Raw genomic sequence first — 10419 nt, 5'->3', positions numbered from 1 at the left:
AGTTAGTCCCCTCTACCACCTCAGGATCAGACCAGCCAGGGAGTTAGGGGACCAAGTTCTACATCCCAATTAACCCAAACATCCATGAGATCTTAGGTAAGTTTGTTTCCCTGTCCACTTCTTAATTTCCTTCTCTATAATATGATACAACTGGACAATGCAGGAGGCCAGTACAATGAGACATGAGGGGAGATTCAGGGGGGCCTGACTTCCCAGAATCCTTTATTCTTTCCCCAAGGTTTATCATCACTGACCCTAATAACCAGCATCTTCATCATCATCATCATGTTCCAATTTCAAAGCACTTTCACATACATGATGTCATTTGATCCTCATAACCACCCTTTAGGGTAGATAGGTATTATCCCCATTTTACAGATGAAGAAATTAAACCTCAGAATCAAATGACTTGCCCAAGTTCATACAGTGGTTAAGTGTAGGGGCTGGGACTCAACCCCAGTTCTGTCCACAACACCACACTGTTTTTGCATGTTTGGCCTCTCTCTAAAGCCCAAGACAGCAATGTCCAGCAGCCTCACTATAAACACATCTTTGTTTGGACAAAGCAAGGGAGGAGAGGCACAAGGACTTGGGTCCTCCTTGACCTTTTCTTATGAACCCTTCTGTACTGGTACGGCAGCAGTCTGTGCATAGGAGTATATGCATGTACACTGGTGTGGACACCAAGCTCACGGTGTCACAAAGATATACATACCGGTACACATGACCTCAACAGATGAGAGGTCACTCCTTGTTACCAGAGCGGTGGGGAAGCTATGCCTTTAGTTCAGGGGAGTCTGCTCTCTCCTAAATCCAGAAGACTCATTACCCCTTTCACGAAGCTTCAAGAAGGAAGGGGCACTTCCTCAATGCTTAGTAGACAAAGAGTAGTGAGGAGAAGAGAAGGCCTGGAAATTATCCTCATTGCCTTTGCTGAAGCGAGCCCAGGACGGGGAACATCGGTGAACAGGGCATTCACTCCCAAGCTCAGAGAGCTGGGCCTAAATCTCAAGGAGTATCAGTGAGAACACTGCTGTCAAACCCAGGTCAGCCCTTGTAAGTCACGGTGCCTGGGCACTAGTAACGCTACCAGCTATGTGTGCTTTGGCAAGTCACCCACCCTCTCTGATTCAGTTTGCTTATCCAAAAACATGGCTAATGACTGCCTGGGGTCTAGCTCAGAGGGGTGCTTGGAGGTTTCAGGGACATAAACAGAAATGCTTTAAAAATAAAGTGTACTTTAAGAACACACACTTTCATTCTCCCACAGCTGATAAAGAAGGGCTGAGGCATGAACACACTTGGGGAATGACCCACTCACTGATGCCTTTCCAGGGCTTGGCCAGCAAGGGGGAGTCAAGCCAAAAGCAAAAGTGTCTTCAGGAAAAGCCGGGTTGCCCATGCTTGTTTGCACTCTTTTTTCATTTGGCCAATCGACATTTATCAAGCATCCCCTACAGCACAGATGCTGTTCTGGGGGCTTGAAGATAAAGCAGTGAAGCAAAGAGAAAATGGCTCTGCTCTCAAGCTTATGTTCTACTTGTGAAAGATCAATAAGTAAACGAATGTCAAGCATTGGCAGGTGCTATGCTGAATTAAACTGGGTAAGGTTAACAGTGATGGGGGAGTGGTACTATTTTCTATAGGATGTAAGCAGGCCCCTCTGATAAGAGGATGTTTGAGGAAAGACCTGAAGGAAGTAAGGGGATAGTTTAGGAGACATCCACACCTTCTGTCTAGGCTAGAGGACACGAGTTCTGGGGAGAGACAGACACGTTGTCCACAGCAACAGAGAACTTCCTACCATGCTGGTTTGGCTTGCCCCTCTTAGATTCATTCTCCTGCTATGTTCCCTGGGGGGAGGGGGGTTGACCCCTACAGACTGCATGCCTGGGTCAGCCTTGACCTCTGCCTGACTTCTGTTAGGTTCAGCCAAAAGGAGGTCCCCAGAAGACTGGAGAACAGGATGAAAGAGAGGTGGGATACTGAAGCTCCTGCTTCCTCTGCCTGGCCACGGTTCTGACAGCGGCCGCATTCCTCTTTACCACAGTTCCCATCTGCCTTCCACAGCCCCTTCTGTAGTCGACCCTCCAGTGTTGCCCCTCCTGGGCCCCATGGGGTGGGGGCCCATCAGGAAGCCTTGCAGGATTAACCTTCTAGATGAGCACCATGTACCTACCTGTGCAGGAGTGTGCTGTCCATAGATGCTACCTGGACTGCCTCTCCCGTCAGGACAGGGTGAGTTTTGACCCTCGAGGCGCCCATCGCAGATAAGCTGTGGACCGTGGCCGCCTCTCCTCCTCCGAAGCTCCAGCTCTGTCAAATCATTCATACCAGCGAAGGTGGGAACAGAAGTTGAGGTTCTAGAGCACCTCGTCTTACTCCCTTAGGACCTCACTGCCCTGGAGGTGTTTCTCCCCAGGATCCAGCCCACCAACTTTCAACTATGTGGAAGAACCGGATCCACCTACCTCCGACACCAACAGCTCACTGCCCGGTTTATTTCCTCGACGGTATTTATCACTACTGGCTTTTTAATGTGTACGTCTGCTCTGTCCACTACAGTGTACGTGCCATGAAAGAACAGAACTTCCCTGTCCTGTTCTCCTATGTGAAGAGCATCCTTGGCCCAAGTATAAAACTCAGAAACGTTTTTCAGTGAATAACTGACAAGAGAAATGAATATAAAGCCACCTCTGCTCCCAAACACCCTCCACAAGAATTGTAGCCATAAGCCCAGACACCAGTGGCTTACGGTCACAGGGGTGGGCAGTACTCTCAGAAGCGTCTCGGTACTGCTGACTTCTCCAGGTGTGTGTGGGCAGGAGCCCCAAGTGGGACAGCCAGGATAACCCAAGAGTCAGAGAACCACTCAGGTTCCACCTTTCTGAAGACCCTCAGCTTCTCCGTTCCTGAGTGGCTAGAGCTAATAGAAACCGTCTCCAGGTCTCAGCATCTATTTATGGAAGACTCAAAATGCGGCTCACCAGACCACCTCCAGCAATGACCCAAGAAATCCTGTGGGTGAGTGCCGCTGGTTATTTTCCTCCACTTAAGGGGCTCAAGCCTAGGCCCTCTTAAGACCTGATTCAGTATCTCTTTGGACCCCATTCTACTCCACCCTAGATACCCACCCCACCCATGTGTGGCACCACCGCCACCAGGCCATCATCCCCTTTACCCCCAAAGAAACCCAAACAGCTCAGAAGTGCATCAGTCGACCTTTAATGTCCAAAAGAGGCGTGGATGCAGAGCATAGGAGATGTGGTGGGGTCTCAGCCCCTGCTCCAGAAACGAGGGAGAGATGAACACAAACCAGACATTTCCAACTGGCCACACAAGTCTGGGAGGGCAGGGGGAAACAGATCTGGACACCCATAAAAAAATAAACCTAAACTCAAGCACTCAGTCTTGTGCCCACCAGAAGGGTTTTATAGGGAACTCACTCACCATCCCAGTCCCCACCCTCCCTTGTCAGCATCAAAGAAAGCTCAGCACACACTAAAGGCTTGAGAAGGGGGCATTCTGCTGCCTCCCCACCAACCTCTAGGATGGAATTGGGAAAAAAACAAAAGAGAGAATGAGCTGGATCCCAAACCCCCTCCACAGCATCAACCCTACACATGAGAGTTTTTAATGCGATTTACAAGAATCAACAGCTCAATCAGTAATGACTCCCCCCACCCCATCCCCCACCCCATCCCTGTTTGATCCACAGACAAGATTTCCCGAGCACTCCCCTTGGAATCTCCTCCCACTAGCGGTCCTGCTCCATCCCCTAATTCCTGGCTTCACCACTGCAAGACTGACCTCCAAAGTTCCCCCAAAGCCCCTCAACAGCCCTTTATCACACTTCCACCCCTGCCTCCCACGAGAGGCTGCCACCATTCACAAAGTCACTTTCCCTCTCCACTGAGACCCAGCTCCAGGATGGATGGTAGCATGACCACCTCATCCTGGACTATCCTCCTAAAGCCTTCCTGGGAGCAGACAGCCATAGGGCAAGCAGTGTCTAGGCCAGATGGCTGAGGGGGGGTAGGGTGATACCCGTCTTCACCCCCAAAACAGAGGCCCCCAGAGGTTTTTAACATAAAGGCCCACTTGTCTACCCATACACCTTAGAGATTCCACAGTCCTGCCCCTCCCTCCCCTCTACCCTAAACCAAGATATACACACATTCACACACATATACAGAGGAAAAACAAGGGACACATTAATTTGGTTTGATTGCTAAGACCTAGCTAAGAACTAGTCACCAGAAATTCCCTTGCCAGCCAACTACCAGGGGCTGCTCTAAGAGAACTCTGGAGGAATGAGAAAACAGAGAGCTAAGCAGGGAGCAGACAGAAGGAGAGAAGAATGAAAGTTTAAAAAAAAAATCAAGCTAATCCCACCCTCAACATCCTCCTAGCATGAGCTCTGGCAGGAAGAATAAAAGAATAAAAGACACAGCCCTCACTTAGAAACTCTTCTGACAAAGACAGCAAGATAAGTCTGCTCCCCACTCCCACACACCACAGACAAACACGTCTCAAGGCCCCTTAAAGAATCCAGCCCCTGCCCCACCCTCTGCCCCAAGCCGTGGAGTCACAGTTCAGTGGAATATTCTCCCTGGTAGCTCAATCTCCCTACCCTCCTTCCTATCCCTCTCTCCTTGTCAGTGCTAACACTGTCCCCCCTGCAGCCGCCCTGGCCCTCCCAAAGCAGCACCCACCACCAGGAAGAGGCAGCTGCACAGTTTTAGTTCCACCTCCAGAAACCTATTTCTTTTCCCCAGCCCTCCTAGTCTTACAGGCTTTGCTGACGGCTTTTTATTTGTATAGGGAGAGAAAGAGAAAAGAGAGGGGTGGGAGAGATTTCCTAGTGCAATACAACCAAAAAAAAAAAAATTTAAGTCTTGAAAAATAAACAAGAAGCAGCCTTCTTCCCCAGGCAACTAAACAGAAAGAAGTTTGGTTTTGTTTACTGCGACATACACATGAAATCGAGTACACAGTCCATGCAGTAGCACAGCCACTGGAGAGGACATCCTGATGCTGGCCCCAGTGCAAAACAGTCCCAGCAACACCGCCTGCTTGCCATCACTGCCGCCACCACTAACACCTTCACTGCGGCCACCTAGCCTGACTTGAAGAGGAGGATTGCAACTTGACCCAAGTAAAAATAGATGAAGTGCTTTGTCTCGTGTGTAACGTAGCTGCCAAAATTTCGGCCCACGATACAATGCCAGGTAGGGTTATATTTCTTGTCAAATTCCTAAAAGAAGAATAAAAAAGAGAAAAAAGGTGATTAGGACACAGCTGGAGGATGAGAAATCAGAATGAGAGTCTGACTAGTTTAGCTGTCACCCCCACCCCACCCCCAGTCCACGGCCTCGGTTCTCTGAACCTCAGGAGCTCAGGTTCTAAGGTTGGCTAGGACACTCCTTCATTAATAATGTAACACCACAAAGGCTCCATTATTTCTCTCTAGCACTTTACACCCCAATCATCTCTCGTTCCTGTAGCTACCCTGCTTTTCAAAAGCCCACCCCGCAATTCTTCAGCAAGGGAATCAGAAAAGCCAGTGGAATAAAGGACCACTCCAGTGTCACACAGCATTGAGTAAAAGAGGAGCAAGCCTCCCTGACGTGCCACTTGCCACCTCTCACATTACTAAACCAGCATTTCCAAATGCCAAAAACGAAGACACTAAAGCAAAATGGGGAACGAAAGTACCAGGAGTACTTGCAGGAGTACCAGGAAGCAATTCTGTGTAAGCCAACGTTAAAGACACTCCAGTGTGCCAGGCACTGTGTGGGCTGTAAACACCAGAGAAAGGACCTCAACCATGACATCAAGGCAATTCCCTCACTTCTCTCAGGGGTAGTACAAGTTCAGCATCAAAGCCAGCTAGGAAATCCTCACGACCTTATCAGACAGACCTTCCCACTCTGTGGACCCAGCAGGAAACAGATGGCTCAGTTCTAGCTGCATCCTGCCATGGCTGTGACAGGACAGCAGCCCTCCATCATGGGCCCAGCAATGCTGCCAACCTTGGGGCTCAACCTGCAACCTGTTCAGCGTCCTCACAGCCCCCATACCACGTAACTCCAAAAGGTATTAGGAAACGGCGGAAAGGGCATGGGTCACCACACTCAGCTTTATTCCTGACTGAAGACCCTGTGTAACATAGGAGAGCCATAGTTGCTTCCCCATGTTCCCCATCAGCAAAACGAGAAAGCGATTCTTCTGGCCCTAGGAGTCCATGATTCTACATTCTCTCCCTGAATAGAACAGAAAAACCATCACTCAACAAGGAACCAGCACGCCTAGGAGCCTTACCAGCTCTGCACCCCCTGGCTACACACACAGAAAAAGTCTCTCAGGACCCCAGTTTCCTCTTCTCATACCACCCATACAGACAGGAAAGAGTTCTGTAAAACTCAAGGACACTCTACCGCCTGTATGGACCAGAATGCCATGGCTCTTAGGCATCCTTGGGATACCAGAATTAAGAATATCAAAGACTGGGGCTCTGCCACCAATGGACATGGATCCTGACTGGGAATCAGGGACCCTGGGTACCGCCTTTCACCTCTAGCTCAGCAGCTTCCTCACTATATATACGTTAACTATGTCCATTCACCCAGGAATTCTTCAGGGACTAAACCTATTGCCCCAATAATGTTCATCTATTAAAAATATATATATATATATTCAAGCCCACCCTTTCCTCAAGGAGGTAGGGAGAAGGGGACGATTTAGTATGTGAGTCCCTTTTTCTTTGGCCGCGCAGCTCGGCTTGCGGGATCTTAGTTCCCTGCCAGGGACTGAACCCGGGCCACGGCGGTGAAAGCACCGAGTCTTAACCACTGGACGGCCAGGGAACTCCCCACCTGAGTCCTTTTAAAGAAAAGGAAACGTCCTACATAAGAAGAATCACTTATAGGGCTATCCCACTTTAAATGATGCAGCTCCCTGAAAATTTGTATATGATCTTATGTTATCCAATCAATCATCCTTGGTCTTCATTTTGAATAGTTCTGAATTGGGACAGTTATATCTAGTCCTGAAGCTTCACTCCCCATTGCTTTTGCAGTCACATAACTATCTGTAAACATACACACGACCCCAGCAGAGTTCCTATTAAGAACTCTCAAGGTAAATGCTTTAATAAATAAGAAGCATCCCCTAACTTATCTCCTTTGCAAGTTCGTAGGGTTCTGTTTGCATGGAATACGCCTGCTTTCCTGTGCCCCCGCTCCAGCCCTCCCTGGGGCACAGCTCAGCTGCCCATGCCTGCCCCTGGCCGCAGCTCCGCCCGCTCACCTTCTTGATGTAGGCAGCGATGTCCTTCTCTATGTTGTACTTCTCCATAGCCTGCGTGGCGCAGTCGACGGCGTCTTGTTGCATGTCCTCAGACATGTCTGCGTTCTTGATCACTGCCTTCCGGTCAGACATCGTGACGCTGCAGAAGAAGCAGAGAGGTGAGGCTGCTCCCATGCTCTGGCCAGTGAACACTAACAGCTGGGTGTGGGGCTCGGAGAGCACAGAAGACGAGGGCAATAGAAAGCACAGATATGAGGCACTGGAAAAGGGAGCTCGAGCTCCTAAGATTTTAGCAGACACGTGGTTGCCAAGTCTGGGAAACAAGGTAAATAATTAAAAAAACATAATAAGCCATCAGTTGTTATCACATGTAAAATGAGGCTTTTCCAACTCTAAATGTATCTATTTCCAATATTCTGAATAGCACCAATAGCCAAGATATTACAATACTCCATCTACCAGCTGTGTCCTTGGGCAAGTTGCTTAAACTCTGTGCTCGCATTCATCATCTTAAAATGCGGACTTGAGTTAACCTCAGGGTAAAGCTGGTGGTATAACACCTGAACGTAATAAGCCCTTGATTTAATGACCATTATTATATCATTGGTATCAAAGTGGGAAGATGAATTAGGCCTGACTTCTGGTCCGTGGACAAGTGACTTAGCCCTTCTGCATTTGATGACCTCTATTTTAGCAATGAGGATATCTCTCTATCAAGAGCTGTTGTAAGGATTAATTAAGGTTATATGAGAACACTGCAAACAAGGACAGTCTATACAGTGGTCTCACCCATTAGCCAGATTCAGCCCACCACCTGCTTTTGTAAACAGTTTCATAGGAACACACTACAATGGCAGAGTTGAATAGTTGTAAGAAACTATATGGCCTGTAAAGCCTAAAATATTTACTATCTGGTCCTTCACAGAAAAAGACTGCCAAGCCCTAAGCTACCAATGCCCAGTGGTGACAGAGACAACAACAGGTAAAGAATTATTATTTTAATAGCACTCTTTCATATCCATGCTAAGACACTGCATTCATCCTATAGCAACCAGAGTTCCAGAGCTCACCTTGCATGGTCCCCTCCTAGGATGACAGGAATTCCAGGAGGGCTGGCCACGGCCTGCCTAGAAGTCTATGGCATGTGAGGTGCTTTGCAGGAAAGGGGATGAGCTGCAAAATCCTATCCTCTGGCCTTGACCACAGTCCCATCACAGAGGGCAGTAACAATCCACCCCCCACCCCATGTGCTACTCCTCCAAAGCGCCACTCTGTGGCCTGCCCAGTGGATAAAAGATGTCGTTGCAGCCCTGTCCGATACAAAGCTACACAGGGACCTGACTGCTCAAGGAGAGATCCCTGGTATCATTCCAGGCCACCCTGATCTGAGTCCACACTAGCCTGTGGGCTGGGTGGGCTGAAAAGGGAAGCAGAATTCATGACTAACTTCATCCTGCACTAGATGCAAAGAATGCATGCGTGCCAGCTGCAACCCTTTACTGCATCCGGGGCACCTCTGTCTCACACTGGCAAATTAAGCAGGGCTGGTTCCACTTCTGCAAAGGCTGGCAGAGCAAAGGGTTAGTGCCCCAGCACCCTCTGCTCCCATACGCCCGAGAGGGCAAGTCAGAGCCTCAAGAGGAGTCTGTGAGCACCAGCTGGGGCTGAGGAAAAGGTCAGGAGAACCCTGTTCAAGGCCTAGCTGTCTATATGACCTGGGGCAAACCAACATCTTTTTAAAAAACAATGGCTGAAATAAGATAAACGTGGCAACTTCCATGGGTTTGCGCAAAGGTACTACAGCAGCAGCACAGGGAAGAAAACTAGTGTCACCGGGTGGCCTATCCCAGGTTACCACTCAGAAGGGGGCACTGTTTACAAATCCAAGGGTGGGGTGGAGCCTGATTAAAGTATGAAATCAGCACCCGTTTTCCCAGCAAGCTCACCTGCCCCACTACCTCATTCCCAAAGTCCAAAGAAACAACTTTGTCACAGTAATTAAAACCACCTTACCCTCCAGGAGAGCCTGCAGTTACATAACGTTGGTCTTGTGACTACAATGCCACGATTCTTCACCCCTGACCCCCCAGGCGTCTGAGAGGTGAGGCCTAGCCCCAGTCTCCCGTGTCCAAGGTGCCAACGAGAAAAGGAAAGGGAGGGGCCAACGTAGTCCCTCCCCCCCGGGGAAGAGGGGGAAAAAAAAAAAAAAAAAAGCAAGGGACCTGGGCCTCCAGATTGAAGGATGACCACAGGGCCCCAGGCCAGCTGCCTGTCACGAGCCAGGGGCTCCTCTGAAAAGCTAAGAGGGCACTCCAGGGCAGCTCACTCTCCGCTATCCCCGGCCCTGCGACCAAAAGACCAAGGCTCCGAACGACACGACCCGCCCTCCCCGGCCCCCAACACGCACAAACGCTTGTATTTCCTCCCTTCGGATCCCCAAGGGGCCGTCTCCCTCCACCACCCCATCCTCCAGTGGCTGCAATCCCGAAGGCCGGCACCTGGGCCAGGAGAAAGCCTCCTCCCCCCGCACCTCCGCCCGCCCGGCCGCCCTCCCCCGTCCGGCCTAGAGCAGCGCCGTAGTGACTGGGCGTCCTCGCTGCAGGAAGGACGCCCCAGAGAGTGGCGACGGCGGGACGAACCGCGTCACGCCCGAGCCCGCTCCGCGGCTCTCCCTCGGCCCAAACAGCAAGGGCCTCCGAGCGCGCAGAGAGATCCCGGGGTGGGGGTGGGGGGCGGGAGGCCTCACCTCTGCAGCCTGGGGCCCCGGGGTCGGGAGGGCACAGGGTGGCGCAGCCCTGGGCAGGAGAGGCGCCGGGGGCGTCACGCCGAGGCCGGCACCGCTCCGGGCCTCGGGGCCGGACCCCGCGCGTCGGGCCGCCGCCCCGGGGCAGCCTCCACCCACGGCTTACCTTTACTGAGGCGAGTCCGCGCGGGGTCCCGGGGGAGCAGGGATGGCCTGAGGCAGAGCGCGGGCAGGGCGGTGTCCCCTCGGCTCCTCTGGCAGCAGCAGCCGCCGCCGCCGGCGCCGCCGCGGTCTCCGGCTCCCGCAGGCCCGGGCCGAGCACTAGCGCCGCCGCCCTCGAGCTTCTCCCGCCGCTCGCTCTCCGC

The 10419-nt window shown here is 51.2% G+C and overlaps 1 protein-coding gene across 2 annotated transcripts in view; it reads right to left on the bottom strand.

The window, feature by feature from the left end:
• Window positions 1–4948: 4948 nt before the first annotated feature.
• Window positions 4949–10419, bottom strand: part of DYNLL2 (dynein light chain LC8-type 2) — a 5542-nt gene continuing 71 nt past the window's right edge. The window contains exons 1-3 of one of the 2 annotated variants that reach the window (XM_007463887.1): window positions 10221–10419; window positions 7312–7450; window positions 4949–5257 (exon numbers count right to left, since the gene is read on the bottom strand). The exon at window positions 10221–10419 is cut by the window's right edge and continues 71 nt beyond it. In XM_007463887.1, the coding sequence (XP_007463949.1) occupies window positions 5120–5257; window positions 7312–7443 (270 nt within the window). In that variant the 5' untranslated portion in view covers window positions 7444–7450; window positions 10221–10419 and the 3' untranslated portion in view covers window positions 4949–5119. Of the gene's footprint in view, window positions 5258–7311; window positions 7451–8381; window positions 8426–10220 lie in introns of those variants that run through there. The other variant, XM_007463888.1, reaches the window with a different exon arrangement.

Source organism: Lipotes vexillifer, unplaced genomic scaffold (assembly GCF_000442215.2).
Source record: "Lipotes vexillifer unplaced genomic scaffold, Lipotes_vexillifer_v1.1 scaffold333, whole genome shotgun sequence".
NCBI classification, from domain to species: domain Eukaryota; kingdom Metazoa; phylum Chordata; class Mammalia; order Artiodactyla; family Lipotidae; genus Lipotes; species Lipotes vexillifer.
This window is presented reverse-complemented; position numbering and strand designations above follow the sequence as displayed.